This window comes from Camelus bactrianus, chromosome 12 (assembly GCF_048773025.1).
Source record: "Camelus bactrianus isolate YW-2024 breed Bactrian camel chromosome 12, ASM4877302v1, whole genome shotgun sequence".
Classification (NCBI taxonomy): domain Eukaryota; kingdom Metazoa; phylum Chordata; class Mammalia; order Artiodactyla; family Camelidae; genus Camelus; species Camelus bactrianus.
Genome location: NC_133550.1, coordinates 61,418,943 through 61,441,453, shown reverse-complemented (window position 1 = coordinate 61,441,453; position 22,511 = coordinate 61,418,943). Strand labels below are relative to the sequence as shown.

Genomic DNA, 22,511 nt, shown 5'->3' with positions numbered 1-22,511 from the left:
ATCACAGATCTGTATTATCTGCACTTTGATATGATAAGAAATCAGCTCTGATAACAAATAGTTTTGGGGTGCAGAAGACGTCATCTCAGATAAGTCCCCATGATGGCAGATCCCATGTGGTTAAGGGGCGGATGGCAGAGTGAAAAACAGACATGACTAGGTTGTGACTGCCCGTGAAAGTTCCAGAGACAAGCAGTAGGCCCAAACTCAGAGGGTGGGAGAGTCTGCACACAACAGAAACCGAAGTTTCCAGTGTGAAGGATCAGAAGATCTGGGCAGAAGACAGTAGTCTGGAGCCAACTCAGCTTTTCTATAACTACATGACCTCGATTAAGTCACTTCACTGCCCAAGTCTGTTTCCTCATCAACGAAATGGGGACACTACTACTAAACTCATGCTGGAAAGTGCAGGCAAGGTACACGGATTCCTCTTAGCACAGCCCTGGCAGCAGCAGGTGTTCAGTAGTTCCTTCCTAAAACCCAGGGCTTCCACGAACATGCATGCAAATTACAGCAGGTCATTAATGCTCACAGGATTCTTGTGCAATGCAAATGACACTGAATGTGAAAATGTCCTGTATACTGCATAATGCTTCATGAATTCAGGGGTTAAATAATTCAATTTAAACACCAACAACTGATGCATCAGGAAAAAGTACCATGACACACAGGAAATTATGTACTGTTGCCCTTGTCCACAGATGTTCCCCAACAATAAGGAGAAGACAAATCTGACTCCAAAGATCCTTTATTGAGACCTATTTAAAACACTTCAGTCCTTGATTCAAATAAACTTCAACTCAGTTGACTGACTGGCCAATCACTGAGCTCGGTGAAGGCTTCATGGTGGCAAAAACACTCCCCAACTACAATCACATCAAGACACATTCCTGACTAATGCAAGAGTGAATGTACTCAGGGTCTTTGTCCCATCTTCTTCAGGGTTCGATTGAGCTGGAAGAGAAAGAAAAGCACAGTCAGATATGGGGGTTTCACCAAACCTTTTCCTATCGTATGCATGATGACCAGGTCAGACTCCCAAGCCACCCCTCCGATGTCAGGAGGGGAGTCTCTGATGCAGGCATGGGTGTCCGCTATGTCCGTGTAAATCCTCGGTGAGGTCCTCCACCTGACATTCTTATGGCCCCGCACAATTCATGCAGATTGTTCTTCTACCTGCCCTTCACACCCCCTATATTGCTCTGCCCATTTTATGGACAGGAAAGGGACTCAGGGTGGCTCGACCTGCCAGGACTGTATTATCATCCTGCAGGAGTCTGGCAGCATTGACGACAGCATAGCAGTGACCTCTGCTGGAGGACTCAAAAGCACCAGGACACAGTGGCTCTAGCTATGGCCACAGAAAGTGACCCATAAGACTTCTCCAAGGGCAACACGTAGAATCCACCAAGTTTGTCAAAACAGAACTTCATGGTCTCTGCCTGCAGAGACTGGCCAGACCTGTCTAAGTTGGAGAGTAACTGCCAAATGGGAGGGGATGGGTAAGAGCAGGCAGTGAATCCACCCATATTAGGAAATACCAGGGAAGGAGAGGAGCGCCTGCCACCCGCAGAGGGAGATCTTGGAAAGAGATGCTCCAGAGAAGGCTGACACAGCAGCTCCTACAGGCCCACCCCCACGCCCCAAACCCCAAGCAGCCAGCCAGTCTAGCTCAGAAACTTAAAGGGCCAATTTCAGGCTTTCTTGAAATTAGAAACGAGAGGAGAAAAAAATACCTTAAACTCCCCACCAGTTCCTAACCTCTGTCCCCAGCCTACACACCCCTCCCTCAGACCTCTTACCTCTTCAAATTTGTGAATCTGCCGGATGAAGAAATCCCCATAGCGCCTGGCGACCTTGGTGTCTGCGATGTGGATCATGTCCTATGGGAAAAGCAGTCAGAGAAGAGCAGCAGGACAGCCACTTACGGACTTTCAAGTAACAGTGATGCTGAGTGCTACACAAAGCCCCACCGTGCTTCTCAAAAGCAAGAGGGGGAAGACCCTCTGGAAGAGTGTTACCAATTAATAGCAACTCTTTCTAGAGGGCTGTATTTTTATTTTGTTCTTGTTAACTCATTTATTTTTATTTCCTAGTCTTTTTAATGAACATGAATCTTTTGGCAATAATAACATTTAAAACAGCATTTTATTCTCATACACTGTTTCTGAGTATACAATTGCAAAAAAATCAGTATAAGGTTGCAAATTAAGTCTACATTTTAGACTGGTTTTTAGTTCAAAATATTCTATTGAACACCATTTTACTTGTAAATTCCTACATAATCTAGGTTAAGACCCAAGAACTTTCTGAATCTCTTTAATAGACTTTTTTCAAGTCAAAGATGAAAAAAGAAAAGGCAAAAAAAAAAAATCAGAAAGCAGCATTTTGCAGAAGATAAACCTGAACCAGTATGAGAAACAATGATAAAAACAAAAACATACAATTAAAAACTTCTTCGTGTAGGGACTTGAAATCATATTATTAACTCAACCTGAATATAATTTCACAGTAAAATTTTACTTGTAATAACCAAGCTGCTAACTCTGGGGAGAAGTGTTTTATTAAAGGCCATCCAGACGGTTGGGACTAGTTCAGCCGGGTCACTTAGAGGCAGGGAGCAGGTTACTGACACCGCCAAAGAACACCGCCAAAGAACGTGTAAATGTCAGGTATCGGGAACAAATCTGAAAAGGACTTTAGGTAGTTGATGTGATACTGCAGAGGACAGACGGTTTTGATTTTTAAAAACACAACTTAAAACAACATTGAAAAACTTCTACTATTGACGTGTTGACGTGTTTCTACTTTTGGTGAGTCTGTTCATGGCAGGAATAGCCAAGTTCTGCCAAACACCAAGCCTTCCAAAAACCATAAACTCTAAAATGAGAGGATCTGGTTTAGCAAGATGAGCTTCCAGAACAAACTACCCAAACTGATCATGCAATTCCACAACTAGGTGCTCTACCCAAGAGAATCTGTTCACACAAAACTCGTACACAAAAACCCACAGCAGTGTTATCCATGACAGCCAAAATGTGAGAACAGCTCAATTATCCACCAACTAATGAACGGATACACAAAGTGTGGTGTATCTAAACAGTAGATTATTATTCGGCCGTTAAAAAAAATAAAATACTGATACGTGCTACAATCTGGATGAAACTTGAAAAGCTGCTCAGTAAAAGAAGTCAAACATAAAAAGCCACATATTTTATGATTCTACTTTTAGAAAATGTCTAGAAAAGACAAACCCACAGAGAAAAGCAGATTACTGACTTGCTAGGAACTGGGGGGCAAGGGGGAATTGGGAATGCTGCTAATGGGCAGGGAGTTTCTCTCTGGGACGACAGAAATGTTGTGGAATTAAGACAGCAGAGATGGTTGCACAACATTGTGAATATACTAATAATCACGGAATTACACCCTTTAAAGTTGTGAACTTTGTTACGTGAATTTTATCTTTAAAAACTGTCAGCAAAAAGTAGTATGCTTAGACCAACACACTTTCTTTTTTTTTCTCAAGTCCCATCTTAGCTGTGCTAGAGCTCATTTTCTGCCTTTTATAAGGATAATTATCATGAGCATCAACATCCACAAAGGTGAGAGTAGCTCAAATGACTCATCAGTTTCCTGTACATGATTATTTTTTATCTGACAGCTTCAAAGTAAGCTTTGTATATTGGATTGATTGGTGGTTGTCATTAGAACATAGGGCTGAGAGTGAATTTTAAAAAGCAGTTGTTAGCAATGCATAAACACACACACAGGCACGGTACAGGTCTTGTGCAGTATTTGTCTCTTAGGGTTGTGTGTGTACACATGTGTTACAGACCAACACATTTTCTGAAAATAACCAAAAATGAAAGATATTTTTAAAAATTTCCCCATAGCATCAAAGAGCTGACAAGAGAATAAAAAAAACATTTAAGAGAAAACAAATCATTTTATGAGCAAATCACAGAAGCCCCTTCTGCACTGAGGGCATTTGCTAATCCTAGAAAACTTGGGACAGTCTAACAGAAGATCCTCCTTGTCATGCTGAGATTCTAAAGAGCTGTATCCTCAGCCAAAGGTGGTCCAGAAGCTAACTGCCATCCCATTCTTGATACCAAGCAAAGCTTGCCAAGGGTGGGGGGAGAAGCATAAAAGAAGAAAGAGACCTCTCTCTGAGATATGAGTCTTCTGACAATCTACAGCCTGGGCTTCCCACCTAGCTGGTCTGGGGACCTCAGGCTGTGAATTCAGTCTGTGGTGGCCCCAGCCTGATAATATCCCCAGGCACCTTGTAAAGGCAAAAGCAAATCCACTCTAGAGGAACAAATATTCATCCTAGGCTTCAAAGAATGTCAACTAATATATTTTCAAGGATAATGAACCACATGTGGTTAAAAAAAAAAATAGCCAAGCACATAAGGAAATACTGCACTATTAGTTCAAAAACAAAGAGAAAGCAAGAAACAGAACTAAAGAGATGAACAGGGGTAGAATGTTCAATCAAAAGAAAATTATCTGAACAGAATAGACAAAAAGATGAAAGAAGGGTTTAAGAGACATGGAGGACAGAGTGAGCTCTAACATATATTAGAGAAGCACTCCAAGTAACACATCTCCCTGGAGGCTGACCGCAAACAGGAAATATCTGACTCTATTCCCTCCCATTTTAGTATAAAAGCAGCCTGAATTCTAAGTCGGGCAAGATGGTTCTTTGAGACACCAGTCCACCATCTTCTTGGTCTCCTGGCTTTTGGAATATAGTCATCATTTCTTGCCCGCCTCGCTCCCCAAAAAAGAAGAATTCCAGAAGGGGAATAGAGCACAAAGAATATCTAAGAGTTACTGGCTAAGAATATTGCAAAAGAGATGAAGGATACCGATCTACTGATTTTTATCAGTCCATATCAGGGTTCCAAACATGTCTGAATAGAACATTTTCTTCCCTTTTAAGTGTACGTACATAGGGCAAACAAGGGTGTGTGTGTGTGTTATTTCATGGAAAGAACAACTGTAGGTGTCCAGCACATTTTAAGTCTGAAAAAACTCACTTGAGAAAACAAAACAACTTAGTCCTTTAAAAAAAACCTCATTAGGACATTAAAACGTCCAACTTGAACTTAAAATCCAACAGTGAAAACTAACACTGCTCCTCAACCTGCCTCCCTTTCTGAGGGGGAGCCACTGTTATGCTGCTTGTGCAATCCTTCCAGAAATAACTCTTTGCATATACAAGCATATACAAATGTGTTGCTTTAAAAAAAAAAAAAAACAACAACTTGAATGGACTGTTGACAGCCACTCTATAAAACCATATGTGTACTGTTTCTAACAGATAAACACCACCCAAGTGTCCATCAGCAAAAGACTGGGAAGACCGCAGTCGATAACTGCAGTAGGTGCTGACTATCACAGAACACTAAGCATGGCTGAACGACTGCGACACGTGACGATGCTGGATGGTGATTCTCTTAAATATAATGTTGAGCAAAAGAAGCCAGACACGAAACAGTACGTACTGTGTAACTGCGTTATATGACGTTCAAAATCAGGCAGCACCAATCTAGGGTGGTTGAAGCCAGGATGATGGCTTCCCACTCACTAAAGTACTTCCATGTCTACAAAGCACCCTCCCTCCTCCTTCTCCAACCTCCCCTCCACCACAGCCTCCTCCCGGGCCACTCCAGCCACACTGCAGCTGACTGGGCTTGCTCCTGCCTCAGGACCTCAGCTCCAACTGCTCCCTCTGCGTAGAATGCTCTTCCTCCAGACATCCGCTTGGCTAATTTCTTCACCTCCTTCAAGTCTCAGCTTCAATTTCACTTCCTCAACAAAGTCTATCCTGAGCACCTTACTTAATACTGCATCCTGTGCCTTCCACCACCACCATCCGTACCCCACAGCACGCGGCAACTGCTAAGCTACTACAAGGTTTGCTTAATTATAACCTTATCACCTATCGTTTTCACACCAGAACACCAGCACGAGGGCAGAAATCTTTGTTCAATGATACGTCCCAAACGCCCGCAACAGTGGGTGCTTAATACATAATAACTGCTGAGTGGATGAACAGACAGTGCCCCAGGAACCTAGCTCAGGGGCAGCCATACCTTATCAATGTAGAAGTCAACTTCGGAGGCTGACTGAAATTCGCCATCTAGAGCGGAGATGCCACTGGTCCACACCAGGTTCTTCATTTTATGTTTGAAGACAAGAAGCTGGATTCTGAACTCCTGCTCCGTGAGGTCCAGAAAGCCGGCCAGCTTGGCCACAGGCATGGTGGTGTAGAGCTTGAGGAAGCTGCGGATGGTTGAGAGCTGGGCCTGCTGCTGCACCTCGTCAGAGAACACCTTCAGCTGCTGCAAGAAGGGCTCCTTGTGGTAATTGGGGTGCACATTGTCATAGTTGGGCACTACAGGTGACAGGAATTTGGGGCAGGAGTAGCTGAAAAGCTCCTCATAGACCTGCGGGTCACCTTTCTGCATGCGCAGCATCTTGTCCCCATACTTCTCCCGCAGCTGGAGGTGAATGCTCTCGTCGATACGCATGGGGTACATGGTGAGGGCAATGGCCAGCAGCGCGTGCATCTGCTCATTCTGCTTGTTAATCTGGGGGTAGGGGCAGAGATTGGTGCAGGGTCAAATGAAACGGACTGTGAGGTCCTCACTGCCAACGTGGCCCCCTCACCTTCCCAAGTACACTCTGCACAGACCTTCTGACTTCTCCCTTTGTCTATATTATACCCGTCAGTTAACCTCCCCAATGTCTCTCCCCATCCTCCCTCCAGCTCTACTGAACTCCTGGCCTATTCCAGGTCCTCCTTAGGATTCTTTACTGGTACCTGTCTCGGTCTCTCCAGTCCACCCACATCACTGGCAGGTCAATCCTCCCACACCAGTTATGATCAAGTCACCCAGAAACTTTTTTTTTTTAATTGAAGTACAGTCGATTTACAGTGTTGTGTTAGTCTCTGGTGTACAGCATAGTAATTCAGTTATATACACACATTATGTATTATACACACACACACAGCCCTGCCCAGAAGTCTCTGATGACAGTTCATGCCTACAGAGAAAAGAGTCAATACTTTAGCTAGGTACTGAAGGCGACATCATAATCCGACACTCCAATTTGGCTCCTCCCTTGCCTTCCAGCCCAAAGGGCTTATCGTGCTGCCACATGTCCACACTTCCAAGTCTCAACCTTTGCTCTGCTTAGAAACCTCCTCCCAACTCCATGCATATTTTGGATCCATCCTCCTCCAGGGCAAACTGCTTGAGGGCAGTACCCACATCTAACTGATTTTAAACACCCACAGCCCAGTGAATACTTAACAAACTGTTACTGAATAAATAAATGGAGGCACTGTTGAATGATAAAAGTGAAACAAAAGATATTATCCTTATCATTAAGGTCAACTACCTGAAGTGACAGGTATAACAAAGCAAACTACTAGAGTAGGCTACCCATAACGCAATCATCCTATTGAAAAAGCATACAAAATAGCGAAACTTTGGAAGGCTTTTCCCAATACTGTTGGCATAGTTGTGTCAGCTGGCCAAGGCCTCCTTACCATCTCATATTTGTACGTGGTCCTCTGGAACATGCTCTTGGTTCTCTGGATGTAGAGGAGGATGTTGGCAAAGACCCGGATGGCATCCTGGTAGCGACGCATCATCAAATATGCAAAACCGACATAATAGTACGTGGTAACCTGGCACTCGGGCACACGAGAATACATGCTCTGTGGAAGGAGGCAGAAGCAGTGTCCATGAGTCTCAAGACCAATTTATCCCGGATCTGCAAGTCAGCGGGGCCTAGTGTCAGCTGAGGTGGAAGCGCTAAGAGCTCCCCGCAGACACCCTGAACTACCCAGAGGAAGCCCTGGCTCTGGAGGCAGAGGCTCTGTGTGCAGACTGGCCATTTACTGATTAAGTTCTGTGACCAGAGGACTCCATTTTCTTAGTTATAACAGAAAAGGGTGGGACCAGGTGACCCTAAAGTTTCTCACAGCTCTAAATCCCTCCACACCCCACTTATATATTCTTTCTTGCTTTCTAATCCTTGCTTTTCCAAATAAGCCCTATAAAGGAAGGGACAGATGAGAGAAGACCGAGAGACACACACATCAAACAAAAATATACCACTTTCCCGTGGCCAGGAAAAAACACCACTACCAATCATCCACACCATCTTAGAACTAAGCAAGTCTTTTGTTAACTCTTTAGTGAAACTTGAAGAGTAATAATCTGCCACTATCATTCTGGTTTGAAAACAGAATCAAAAGACTGATGAATATTTTAAGTGTTATTAAGCACCAAAGAGAAACCACCTCATCCAGGTTCAGATTTTCACTGCAGTGGTTTCCCCAATTCTTACATCAATTATCAACCGACATGCAGAGGAATTCTTTTTTCTCCCTGAAATCTGTCCTAATAGATCAGAATTTCTCTTAAAGCAGACAGACTTTCTGGCTCTGGGAAGAGGGCATGAGGAAACAGGGAATTACCTTCTTGTTCAGTTCGATATTCTCCAGCACCTTGATGGCCTGGTAGTAATCCCCCAACAGGGAGTGCAGACGCAGAAGCCCAACCAGGCTGAAGTACCCAAGCATCTTATAGAGGGAGTGCCGTCCATACTCCCCAGCCACACTCTCAGGATCACCTGCGAGAGATGCACAGACACTGTGAACATTTCAGCAGGGGCAGGTGAAGGCAGCCAAACCTAACCCTTGATTATCACTCAGTAAACTCTCCACTGCCAGTCTCTAAAGCTTCCTGCAATAGGGAATCACTCTGCCTTTGAAGGAATACCAAGAAACAGGGCACCTAGCCTTATGTTAATCTTAAATTTACCAACTTAAGTCACATGAAAGGAGACAGCAGCCTCCTCCACACTACACCTGAGAATATGAGGGGATCCCCCCACCCCTTGTCAATAAGAGTTCCTGAGCAAGTCCTTTCTTTTCAGGAAGTCCATTAGATCACAGCTATCTTCCTAGTAACACTAAGGTACTATTTGCTTTCCTCACTGAGTTGACACTTGCACCCATGGTGCAACAACAATGCTGGGTAAAACTGCTGACAACTCAGCATCAATCAGGCAGTGGCACTAAACTGTATGGTCGGCACTGTAGTCTTCACCACCACTCAGCTGTAGTAAAAGAACCAGCCTTTTTTTTTTTTTTTTTTGAGAGAATGACTGACACACAAGCTATGAGCTATAAATATTTAGATCTGGGTATTTAGCATACATTATCTCAAAAATGAATGAAGTAAACCTGTTAAGACTTCAACGAAAACAACTGACAGTGTTTGCTACCAATGTAAACCTGAGCTTTTAAGCGAAAATTAGAATTTTATAAAACTTCTCTCCACCACTATGAGCTGTTAACCAAATACTCATCTGATGAAGTTGATGATGAAAATTGAACAGATGTGGTTTTAAAAAATTGTATAATAAAATGTGTCAACATTTAGACAATCTTGCTAGCTCAATGAATCAGTATTTTACAAAACCATGCATGGCTAGAAGATTCATTCAAGCTGCAGTATAAACCAATAAACCAAAACAGAACAGAGTAAAAGTTCGCTGATAAGGCTTCAGATTCCACATGGCAACTAACCTGTATGAACCAAAGAACAGCCAAGCTACCTGAAAAGGCTGTTAAATTTCTCCTCCTTGTCCCATTAAATATCTGTGTGAGGCTAGATTTCCCTTGGATACTTTAACCAAAACAGCATATTGCAACAGACTGAATGCAGAAGCAGGAGACTCCAGACACAACATTGTAAAATGACTATAACTCAATAAAAAAATGTTAAAAAAAAAAAATCACATCAAAAAAAAAAAAAAAAAAAGCAGGAGACTCCAGCTCTCTATGAAGTCAGACATGAAAGAGATTTGCAAAAATGCCACTCTTCTCACCATAACAAAATTTTTACATAGATAAACTTTGTGATTCTTAATCTTGAAAGTGTAAAGCAGTCCTCACACAGAAAGTCTGAGTGGTGCTTATCTACAGAAAGGCCCTGGAGAGGCAGTAGAAGTGCTTACAAACGCAGGTCTCAGGAAGTGCTGGTTCAGCCTGGCAGACAACAGACTGCCAAGCCCAGTGCCCCCCACATCAGCACTCGGCTACAGTCCCCACCCAAACACTGAAGAGCAGCCCATGACCTGAGAGACGGCGGCTCCTCGGCACACCTGCGGCCTCTACTCTTTAGGAACCGACGGCGAGCGGCACTCACCCCCGCTCGTGTACACCTCCAGCTGCCGGTTGATGTTGGACTTGTCCACCAGCGAGTGAAGGACGTTGAGGACACTGTGAACATTCCAGATTTTGGGATTGGAACGAAGGAAGTCAATCTCCTCCTCCGACTTCTTGGCGGTCTTACAGCGGTACTGACTAAAGGACTGAAACTGTAGAGGAAGAAGGGAAAGATGCAGCAGTGGTGCCAACCCCAGAAGGACAGCCTGAGTGCACAACGCTGCGGCTGCTACTCCTGCTAAACCGTTCCGTAAACATTCGTTCTCTCAAAGCCATCTTTTTTTTACCCCCGTGTTTGTTTTATGAGGGGGAGGTAATTAGGTTTATTTACTTATTTATATTTGGAGGAGGTACTGGGGATTGAACCCAGGACCTCGAGCATGCGAAGCACGCGCTCTACCACTTGAGCTATACCCTCCCCTAACAGCCATCTCTGATTAAGAATTTTGTTCATACTGACTATGTTCCTTATTCCACAGCTAACTAAAAATCTCCAAAATGAGAGGTAGTTTGTGGAATAAAAACATTCAATTTGGCATCCAACACAGCCTAAAGTTAGTTAATGTCTCTGGGCTTCACTATGTAGTCAACCTGGCCACCAGAATCAGGTGGCTTACAGCAGATCTATTCTTACGTGGCTTTGCTGTGCCAGGGTTGGGATCATGAATGACATGGTAGGGGTGGGGTAGGTATCTGCATGTGCGTGTCTTCCCTTCCAGAGCTGACCATCAATTCGCCAGTGTCAGGAGCCCACTCTAAGTCACCTATGTTCCAATCACAGAGCCTGGCCTAGTATAAAGCCCATATAGGGTATATATCACAGGTATCTGTTTGGGGCAGTGGTTCTACCCGGGACCAGCCCTGGGCTGGCTCATCCATCACCCAGAGACTAGCACAAGAGACCTACTTACTCAATCAGAATTAAAAGCTCCCTGGTTGATTCTGGTACACATGCAGGTTTGGAAACCAGTAGCTTAGAATCTAGGTCCTAAATAACGTAGAGTACTCATCAACTCTAAAATATCATCTTCCTCTAAAAGTGTAGGAGAAAATGTTTCCAAATTTACAATAAACAAAGAATAGTATCCAGAATATAGGAGTTCTCGTAAGCCAAAAATAACAAGACCATCCAACAGAAAAATGGACAAAGAATACTGATAATCACTTCAAAGAAAAACAAGCATGGTAAACTAACAGGGAATACTCAGATCTCTCTAGTTACCAGAGAAATGTAAATTTAAATGATTACTCTTTCTTTTCCATCAAATGATAAAAATTAGACTGATAACATCCACTACAGAAAACCTGCTCTCAAACGCTGCTGGGAGTAGTGTCATTTGACACATACTTCTGGGAGGGTAGTATTACTATTTATTAAAATTCAAAGTGAATTTGAATTTTCATAAATTGTTCAATATCTATTGAGTGAATGAATATTCTATATCTATATCTAATGAATAGTTCATTGAAATGTTCTATATCTTGATTGTGGTGGTGTACACATTCATCACATCTCTTTAACTGTGTACTTAAAATCAGTACATTTTATTGCATGTAGACTATGACTCTGTAAACCTGATTTTTAAAAATTTAAAAAGCCAATATCCTTCAGCCAACAATTTTAGTGATCCCTAGAAATAGACTTCTGCATACACATACACCAGAAGAATGACACATTCATATCAGGTACACAGCACAAAAGAATAAGGCAGGTCACTATCTAGGTGACGCTTTTCTTTCCAGACAATAACTGATGCCTCTGCAAAGGCAAGGAAGGAAGACACTCACTTTATCTGCAGCTTAAAAAAGAAAAAAATTCAACAGTAATAACATATTCATGTATTACTGTATCAATATAGATAAATGAAAGTGAGTGGTGGGGAAGAGTCACTCACCCCATGTGGTTTAGCTGGTGTTTTCTTTCTAAGGAGCTTAAAGTGCTCTTGCTGCTAACAAAGACTGGCTGGGAGGAATCACATCTGATCTGCACTGGCCAGTCTTTGTTAGCAGTGAGAGTACATAAACCCCTTAAGAGAACACCAGTTAAGCCCAGGGGATTATGATTATCTTAAGAGGGATGAAGAACCTTAGTACAAATGATCCTCTTTGACTTGCTGAGAGTCAACAGGACTGCCAACCTTCTAAAATTATGCCAAATCACAAGCCAAGGAGCCAGACAGGGCAAACAAGGCCCGTGTGGTTTGTGGCCTTCACTGCACAAAGGCACTGAAGTCTCATCTTGAGCAGGAGGCCTCTTTCTCAAAGAGCCCAAGGAATGTTCTCTCAGCTCACCAATCACAACTTATCAGCACTTTGTATTCACAAAGTCTCTGATCCATGGAGCTCAAATAACAGCTTTATCATTAAACATTTCTCCTGAAATACCCAGTAAGAGCTATGCCATTCCCATAACACACTTGGAAAAGATATTTTTCCAAATTCAATTATTTTATCTTGTTTTTAGTCTATATTATTTTTCTAAAGAATAAAACTGGACTAAAGGAAGGTAGAGAAGAATGATGATTCTCACCACCAGAACTACCAGGCAACATGTACTGAGTAATTATGCTGGGACAGGCACTGCACCATGCACTTTACTCAGAGTGCCCCGGCAATCTTCCCAACAATCTGTGTTTTAGAGAAACCAAAGCAATGTGGCTAAATAACTTGCCCAAGGTCCAGAGCTAGTGAACAGCAAGACTGGAACTTTCACCCCCAGGCTACACAGTTGCTGGATGCTACGTCTAGCCTGGTTCCTGGTGGAGCACTCTGACATAGGTAACACTTCCATTTTGATTAAAATGTTCTATATTATTTTGATCCAGTGTATACACAATCACCACCATCATAATCAAGATACAGAAACTTTCTCTTTTGTAGGCGAGGAAAGTGAGGCCCAGAGAGCTTAAACACGTCACTGCTACAGAGCCACCAGGGGGCAGCCGCCAGACTCATATCCACTTCTGCCTGAATCCAAAGCCTGTGTTCTTCCTGCCAGACCACCTCTCGAGGTCAGGTAAGAACCTGGTCAAAGTCAGGAGCTCAACTCTGACTTCTGAGTTTGTATCTGGAGCTCTTAGACCTTGATGACTCTTCAGAAGACCAAGACCTGGCAACCCACCACCATGCGGTATTTCACACCAGGATGGGACGGTTTTATACCATGTATCTTTTTCACAATACAAACAATGGTAACAGCTGCTCCTTGTTTGGACCAGTTATTTCAAATGAGGCCAAAGCTGGCCAGATACCTGGTAGATGAACTCATCGATGATGTCCCAGAGCCACTGGTTGGGTAGTTCAAGGGGAGCAGGACCATCAGCATCTGTGCAGGGGACCCCAGAAAAGTCAGACTCACAGCAATGACTATGCCCATACAGTAAGGCTGTAGAACGCATTTTGAAATTTCTCTTAAAAGGACTATGAATCACAGAACTTCCCCCGCTTCCCACCTGCACATTAAAATCCTGCTAAAGAGAGCTGAAGGCCAATACCAGGCCTCATCATAACCTCAGACTCACTAAGAATGTAGTTGAAGAGATTGCAGTAGTTGTAATAGGATTCAAACCTCTGCTCCAAGGAGGGTCCTCCCTGTAAAGAAAACAGAGACATCAGGACACAGACACTTAATCTAAATGTGCTCTACTCACAGCCTACCATTGACAACTGAAAACAAATACAGCTGACCCTCGAAAACACGGGAGTTAGGGGTGCCAACGCTCCAGAGTCAAAAATCTGTGTGTAACTTAATAGTCAGGCCTCCATATACTCAGGTCCTCCACGTCTATAGATTCAACCAACAGTAGATCCCACAGTACTATAAATATTTATTGAAAAAAAACCTAGGTGTAAGTGGACCCATGCAGTTTCAACCCACGTTGTTCAAGGGTCAACTGTACATGAAAATTGATGCCTGCTCCCTCCTTTTCTGTGTGTAAAGGGCACTCAAGTGACAAGGAAGACAGCTCCATGCTATAGCAGTTCAAAGCGGCACTGAATACCTGACTACAATGGTCAGGTTTTATGTCAACAACCTTAACCGACCGCAGAGCGCATGTCGATTTGGCAAAGCAAAGTAGGGAGGGGAAGAAGTTTCAGGAAAAACAGGACTAACGTAAGTAAAGGAGTAAAATTGTGGTGTTTGAAGGTTGGGGAGTAAGACAGACAATACTACATTGGGCTACAATGGGCCAGAAAAGCAGAGGTTTTTCAGCACCAAAGAAGAATTAAGCAAATCCACCATCATGTTTTTGTAAATAAAAGCTTAACTGGAACACAGCCAGGCACACTCACTGTCCATGGCTGCTACAAAGCTGAAGAGATTTGACAGACACTACAGCCCTCAAAACCTAAAATACTTACTGTTTGGCCCTGTACATAGAAGGCTGCTCACCCCTGATCTAGACTTCATGTTGCTGGCAACTGAGAACCACTGAAGGTTTCTGAGCTGGGGAACAACAAGAATGGTGTATTTGTGATGGAGTAGAAAGAAGACTTGTAGAAAGTAGAAAGAAGATAGACTGAAGACTGGAGTCTTAGCTCCACAGCTTACTAACTGTGGGGTCTGACAAGGTATTTAATATCTCTAAAACGAAAGATTATGAAGTTGAAGTACCTAACATAGTAAATACTCTTTTAATGAAAAACCTCCCTGACCCTGGGGGTCTAAGACCGGTCATGTATGTGAAACTGCCCCATCTGGTACCTAGCACAGAGGTCATGGGGTCAATGAGCTTCTGCTGAAATCTTCATCTACAGACCAGAGGGAAGATTAGAGGTGGCAAGACCATCCATACTATTGGTTCTGATGCCATGGTCTTCCCAAAGCCATGTTATACAAGGCTAGATTCTCAGCCCAACCCACAAAGTACGTGAGCCATGCCATCAATGGTAGAAGGGAACCTTTACTTTCTGTCAGATAAGGCAGTCAGAGAGCTAGCTCACTGGGATGCCAGAAAAACACGGCCACCCTGCATTACTTTGGGAACAGGAACTCCTCCACCTACCACCACTGATGGTGGCCTCTGTATCAAGGCAAGAGCTCTAGTCAGGTCAAGTGGTCCTTAGGGAGATGAGAAGTGACTGTGAAGCTGGGAACTCTCAAGATGGAAATACTGTAAGGAGGCTGTGGTGCCAGTTTCTTTCATTTACACACAAATGCTCCAACAATTAACCAGTCACCATCAGGGATGAGACAGTGGATCAGAGCAATGAACACGATGAAGTTGGTGCCCTGGTGGAGTTTACCCTCTATTGGGAGAAGCAAACAAAACCCAAACAAACAAGTCAGACAATGTCAGTGAGTAATATGTGTTCTGAAGTGCCACCGAGTATGGCTAAGAGCCCAGAGAAGGAGGGAAAGGTGTAGGAAATGAGACTGGCAAGGAAGTCAGGGGCCAGATGAAGCAGGACCATAACTAAGACTTGGGATTTTATTCTACATATGATGGGAAGTCATGGTCGGACTGTGAGGAAAGGGGTGACTTGATGAGACTACGTTTTAAAAGGATCATGCTGGTTACCAGGTTGAGAATAACCTTAAGTGGGCAAGAATGGAAACTGACAGCAGGTGAGCAGTTATGAAGTAACGCCGGCAAGAGATGATAATGCCTTGAACTGGAGTAGGTATCTGCATTTTTAAAAGACATAATGCTATATGTACACTTTACAGATTACAGTATAGTGTAGCTTAACTTTTGTATGCACTGGGAAATCCAAAAACTCATGTGACTCGCTTTATTACAATCTGTGCTTTATTGCAGTGGTCTGGAACCAAACCTGTAATATCTCCAAGGTATGCCCGTAAGTAGTATAGATGGTATTTTAAGAGACTTATGGCACTCTAAAATTTAGAAACCAGGAAGAGAAGACATCAGCAACTGCCCAACGTTGGAAGAGCGGAAGAAAGAAAACTGATGTCACAGTAAGACAGGCCTCGGTTCAAGGAGTTTTACCGTTTACTAATCGCATGAATTTGAGAAAAAGCAACCTCTTTGCACTTCAGTTTGCCTACTTCACAGTAGGCAACTGTGTTCTGTGGCAAAAATGGCACAGTTTAAAAACTGCAACAAATGTAGATACTCACACTGACTTTGGCATATATATGCCTGTAGTATAATTCTTTGTACAAAATCAGGAAGACAGCATCTGAAAGACATGGCAGAGGGGTGCTTCAGTAATCCACAAAACAGTTAGGGTCTTCTGGCAGTTTTAGCCCTTGGCGGGTTATAAAGGAGTAATCGTGATTTCAGAGACTAAATGACATCTAAACTCTTAACATTTAAATCCCAAGAATATATGCAACAAAAAACTTCGTTTCCCATTTTACTCTTTCAATCTCATCTTAATCTCACTCAGGTCCATTTCCCTTCACTATTTAGCTATTTTTGCCATCCAGTTGCTTAAATAAACCAGGACATAAATAGTAATGGCTCCCTGGAAGGTGATACGACACTATCAAAATTACAAGTAAATGGGTTTCTTTGACTTAGAGATCTTATTTTAAAGAAGATACAACCATTAAAAAGAAAGAAGGAAAAAAAAGAAGCTCTTCAGGTGCCGATGCTGTGCAGAAGTTAGCATACAGGTCTGAGACTTATCCTTAGAAAGGCCTGCTAGTAAAGCTGGTCCTTGGCTGGCACCTGGGAACCTAGATTTCAGGAGGGTTCCCACCAACCTGGTAAGGGTGGACTGCAGTCCCTAAACAGTGCAAACAACATGGTTTACACTGAACACCTGCTTTCTTTCTGGGAGTCTAGAATTTCAGTTCATGCTAGGTAGAGTGTGTGCCTACATGACCAGCCCCTAATATAATCTCTGGACACTGAGTCTGTAATGAGTTTCTCTGGTAGCCAACTTTTCAAACATGTCGTCAAAATTCCTTGCTCAAGAAATGAACAGCATTCCATGTGACTCCATGAAAAAGGACTGTTAGAAACTGAAGCCTGGTTTCCTCTGGACTTCATCCTATGCACCTTTTCCCTTCGCTGATTTTGCTCTCTATCCTCTGGCTGTAAAGCCTCATAGCTGTGGGTATGACTGACTCTTATGAGTCCTCCCAGCAAATCATTAAAACTGGGGGTGGTCTCAGGAATCCTAGAGACACAGAATGCTCTCCAAAAATATAATAAATTTTAAAAGTGTAAAGGGGCATCTATTTAGTCTATGGAAAAAAGGGACAAGTTTTTCCCATTTGCTTATACATGCAGAGAGTACCACGGGAAGGATAACTGAGAAATGGTTAACACTAGACAGCTCCAGAGAGAAAAACTGAAAACTTGGGATGAAAATGGGATGGGGATTTTTATACCAAGTCTTTTACACTATGAGTCCTGTAAATCCTTACCTGTTTTAAAATATGTATTACGGGACTCCTGTTCTTAACATACACAGCATTACATTCTTTATAGGCAAAATTAAATAGAACGTAAGGTCTGAGCAACATGGAAACAAGTATTTCTTTAAGAGTTCTGAAAGTAATGATGATGATACTAATGTTAAGTGTTCAAAAAACCTTAGCTGTAACAAAAATGAAAGACTTGTACATTAAAAACTACAAAACATTATTGAGAGAAATTAAAGACCTAAATAGATGAAAAGACATCCCACATCCATGGATTAGAGGACTCAGTAATACTAAAATGGCAAAATTCTCCCCAGTTGATCTTCAGACCCAACGTAATCTCTATCAAAAATCCAAGCTGGCTTCTTTGCAGAAATTAACAAGCTGGTCTTAAAATTCATTTGGAAATTCAAAAGCCTCAGAAGACCCACAAAAATTCTGAAAAAGAACAACAAAGCTGGAAGACTTATACTTCCCAACTTCAAAACTTACTCCAAAGCCACAATTGAGACAGTGCAGTTGAAGGGGGAGTGGGGTGGGAAGGGACAGACCGGGAGTTAGAAATTTGTAGGTACTGACAGGCATATGTAGAATAGATAAACAAGATTATACTGTATAGCACAGGGAAATATATACAAGATTTTGTGGTAGCTCACAGCGAAAAAGAATGCAACAATAAATATATGTATGCTCATGTATAACTGAAAAATTGTGCTCTACACTGGAAATTGACACAACATTGTAAACTGACTGTAACTCAATTAAAAAAAAGTGAAAAAAAAAAAAAAAAGACAGTGCAGTTGGTACAAGCATAAGGATAGACATGTATCAATGAAGTCAAACTGAGAGTCCAGAAATAAACCTTTCATTTACACGATAACCAATTTCAACAAGGGTGTCAAGACAACTCAAAGGAAAAAGAAGAGTTTTTCTGAAAACTGGTACTGGGACAGCTGGATATCCACATGCAAAAGAATGAAGTTGAATCTTCCTACTTCACACCATATATAAAAGACACCATCAGAAAGTGAAATGTGAGAGAAGGCCAGAGAGCCCATTTTGGAGCAACTATAATGACCCCAAAAATTACAGAGCAAAAAGGAAACAAGTCAAGAGAAAAATCTCAATTTTAGCTTTCAGCATGTGTGAAAGATCTCTGTCCCCTCTTCATTTATTCAGCTTTCACTCAACAAGTTAGTTACTAAAAGTCTACCACGTAGCAAACCCTGGGGAAATAAAATGTTGATCAAAACAGACACAGATTGTTCAAAGCTTTCTAATGAACCCCCGTCACAGGATCCCACCCAGCACACAGGACACAAGAGCTCACACCTACCGTTGCCAACCTGTGGAGCAATGGTTTCAGCTTCAGGCCAAGGTGTATTCTTGAAGAATCTTTCAGTCAACTTGGTCCAGCTGAAAACCAAGCAGAAATGTTCTAGAATTCCAAAATAGAAACAACGTGAGAAGAGGCAACCCTCACATTTTACAGATGAGGACTAAAGCTCAGAAAGGGGAAGAAGTCACAGAAACAGAGCGAGGGCCAGAGTTTCCAAATCTATAACTTTCCTGAACCAATTCTATACCTCAGATAATCTTTCTTAATATAGTGAAACATTCCTTATACATCAGTCAGGCACCCACCAAGCTCTTCAGGATCATCTCCTGCCTCTGTATCATGAACTCTTGTCATATTTCACTGCTTACTGTTCCCTGATTTGAGAACCACTTTTCTGATACCCACAACCCCTGCCCTTAGCTTTCCACTTCCTGGAGCACAGTGCCTCCTCCCCTTCTTCAAACATGGAAACTAATCAGTCTGTTGCAGCCTGATGCCCTAACAGCCCTAGAGCATCCAATTCAAACACTGCTGCCCAAGATGCTTCACAACCATATTTCCTTGAAGGCTTTCCTATTCCCAACCCTGACTGACCCGGCTCACTTCTAATGGCCATTACACAAGGGCAGTCCCCTCAAAACTGGAAGCAACCACTTAAAGCTCGGCTCATCCTGATATGCACCGAGAAGTTGTACAGCAGTTTAGAAATTAGGCTCTGGTGCAGACTGTGTAGGTTCAAAACTCAGCACATCCACTTAGCTAGCTATATGACTTAAGTGTTGTGTGTCCTCATCGATAAAATGAGGAAAACAACAGAACCTGCTTCATGGGGTTACTGTGAAGGGTAAATGAGTAAATACGGGAAAAGTGCTCAGAACATTGCCTGTTTTATACTGATCATACATATAATTGCTATTATAATTATTGACAGTGATGTTATTATTCCAGGCTTTATACAAGTTCTGGGGATAGAGTCCAACAAAATAACATATTCCTAGCTCCCAAAGAATCACAGAAACCTCTTGGACATTCTCTTTACAGAGAAGTCATTAAACATCACCCCTTTTTAGGGACTGCATTACTAAGCCAGGCCCACCTAGTAGGAGGTCATTTTAGCTAGTGGCCCATACCTGTTCTCATAGATGTCTTGGATCTCATATACCTTCTGGTCAATGACATCACTGGAGACACGACTGGCCTGTAGCTCATACACCTTCTGGTCAATCAAATCTGAGACAGTTTTGTGGAAATACTGGATGAAGTTTTTGATCACTTCAGGGATCACCTGATAGGTCTGCTGCTCATACTGACGTTCATAGGCCAGATCCTGCTTTGGGTCTCCTAGAGATTGGATATAATAAATGTTTCAAATCCACATATATGATATGACAAAAGGGCAAAACCATCCCCTAAAGTCTATAAAATTGGATATAATTCCCTTTTCAACACTCAGAAATATAAATCCTCTCCATGTCACCCCCAACCCCCACTGGCCTGTTTCTTCAGAACATTTTCCACTACTTAAAGTTATTTATTTACTTATTGTTTCCCCCACTAGAACCTAAAGTCTGTAAGAGAAAGAACCTTGTGTGTCTTGTACCCAGGTATACCCTCAGGACCTGGAACAATTGTGTATGCTGGGGGGGGGGGGGAGGAGAAGCAAGTAACAGGCACTTAATATTTTTTGATTGAATGAATGACTGCCATTTTTCATCTGTATGACTTGGTGCAAGTCACTAAACTCTGTGCTCAGTTTTCTCATCTGTAAGACGGAGACAACATTAGCTTATGTACTTTACAGAACTGCTGTAAAGACTAAATGAAGTATTTCACACAAAGTACCCAGCACAACTCATGGCACTAAGTCAAATCAAATCACCATAACAATTCAGGAAACCTCAAAAACAGTCCAAAAAAGATTTCATTTGGACTTGGTTTGAATCGCTTTAACTTTTCACAAGATTTTCTTTTTCAGTTAATAGTTTAAACAAAGAAACTGCAGCCAGGACAGTTATCCTTCCCTTTTGAGACTTTGAGATGGACCACGAAAAAGGCCTCGGTTAATAGGCTCTACATCACTCTCCTGTTGAGAACTAGTAACTAACTCCAAACCTGGACCATCAAGACATAGTTTTAAACAGGTGCCCGTCAGAGCTGTTATGAGACATTCAAGGTGCCGATTCCTAGAAGTACCCAGCTAGCCGACAAACCTGTATACTCACCTGTGTGCATATCATAGTCGCCCGGGTAAGCATAAGGATCATAAGCAGCCTATTAACGGAAGAGACAAAGACAACAGTTACCAATTCGTGAATCTAAAATGCTCGTCCTAGGTTCTAAGGATACAAAGGTGGATAAGGCACAGTACCTGCCTTTCAGGAACTCACGACTGTGAGAAATGAGAACAGACAACGACATTATGGTGTTACGGGTGCAGCTAACTAGAACAACGCACAAAAGGCTGGAGGAATCAGTGGGGTTTGACAAGACTGCTCGCCCAGACCATAACAAGTAAGAATTTAATTACAGGAACACAGAATCCTACAACCAGCCTCCGTCCCGGAGCTTGGAAAAGGAGAGGACAAGGGGACTAGACACGAGGTGGGCGGGCCGAGACTGGGCTGATGAAGAGCCGGGAGCTGTGGGTGGCAGCAGCATGGGGACCGCGCAGGCAGGAAGGCCGGCTGAGGCTGGCTGCGGCCCGCGGAGACTCCCAGAGAGGCCCGAACACTGTCTCCCCGCAGAGCCCAGCATCCAAAGAGCCCGGCCCCGGTCGCGGAGCCCAGCACATGCTTAGGGCCAGGTTACCTCAGACTCGTAATCATCAGCGGGATAAGACATGGCTGCGGCGTTCGGAAACCAGGCCGGAGAGGGCGGAAAAAGCGGGCCTCACAGCTTCTTGAGGCCGGAAGTCCAGCCCCTCTCGAGCCCGCCGGGAAACCGGAAGCTCTTCTGGGGCCGCCGGCAATCTGAGACAGCCATGTTGGGAAGGGCGAAAGCGACAGATGGCAACGTTACTCTTCTTTCTTCAAATAGAGGCCCCACAAAAGAAGGTGACTCTATAGCACTTGCAAAAACTGTGAAATAAGGACATGAAATGTTTCGGCGTAATAAAGGATGGGCAAAGTAAGACAAAAATAGAATACCACACAGAAGATGGCTGACAGCGTCCTCGGGCCGACCACTCGCGTGAAGGGAAATTCGGATACTGGGGGCCTGATCATGGATTGAGGTGTAAGCGGTTTGCCTGCAGCGAATAACGTCTTCAAACGTTCCGGCCTCAAAAGACTAAACTTACTGGGCGTAAAAAGTTGAGATTTGGTCCAATGCAGTAAGAGGGCTTTGAGAAAAGGCGCCCCTTAATTTTGGCTGTAAAGTTTGGAGCAGGCAAAGATGAAGCCAGCTGTGGTGTGAGGAAGTGGTGGTGGGACCCACCCACACTTACACAGAGCTGTCATGCTGTGGGTGGTGTTTGGAATCAGGCAGTACCGTGGATTCGACTCCTGGGGAAGCCTTAAAATTAGGGATGGGGTTATAAAACAGACCAACCTAAACCGGTATGTCTGTCA

At 43.1% G+C, this 22,511-nt stretch overlaps 1 protein-coding gene and 1 non-coding gene across 3 annotated transcripts; both read right to left on the bottom strand.

The window, feature by feature from the left end:
* Positions 1–730: 730 nt before the first annotated feature.
* On the bottom strand, positions 731–21,859 carry EIF3L (eukaryotic translation initiation factor 3 subunit L). 2 transcript variants are annotated; one of them, XM_010960325.3, is made up of 13 exons: positions 21,751–21,859; positions 21,165–21,213; positions 20,073–20,283; positions 18,940–19,019; positions 16,347–16,408; positions 13,783–13,852; positions 13,513–13,586; positions 10,242–10,413; positions 8,504–8,658; positions 7,568–7,738; positions 6,105–6,602; positions 1,803–1,883; positions 731–954 (listed from the first exon to the last, which is right to left on the bottom strand). In XM_010960325.3, the coding sequence occupies exons 1-13, from the start codon at positions 21,781–21,783 to the stop codon at positions 916–918; spliced, it is 1,695 nt and encodes a 564-aa protein (XP_010958627.1). In that variant the 5' UTR covers positions 21,784–21,859; the 3' UTR covers positions 731–915. The 2 variants fall into 2 exon arrangements, with proteins under 2 accessions (XP_010958627.1, XP_045376627.1); XM_045520671.2 differs by lacking the exons at positions 18,940–19,019; positions 21,165–21,213; positions 21,751–21,859.
* On the bottom strand, positions 10,607–10,680 carry TRNAA-CGC (transfer RNA alanine (anticodon CGC)). Its single transcript has one exon. It is a non-coding gene; the product is annotated as a tRNA-Ala (tRNA).
* Positions 21,860–22,511: the final 652 nt, after the last annotated feature.

Coding starts and splice junctions, on each gene's coding strand:
- EIF3L (XM_010960325.3), bottom strand. CDS start 21,783: ATGTCTTATCCCGCTGATGATTACGAGTCTGAG. Junction 20,284..21,164: donor CGACTATGATATGCACACAG/GTGAGTATACAG, acceptor TCCAATCTCTAG/GAGACCCAAAGCAGGATCTG. Junction 19,020..20,072: donor CAAGACATCTATGAGAACAG/GTATGGGCCACT, acceptor CTTGGTTTTCAG/CTGGACCAAGTTGACTGAAA.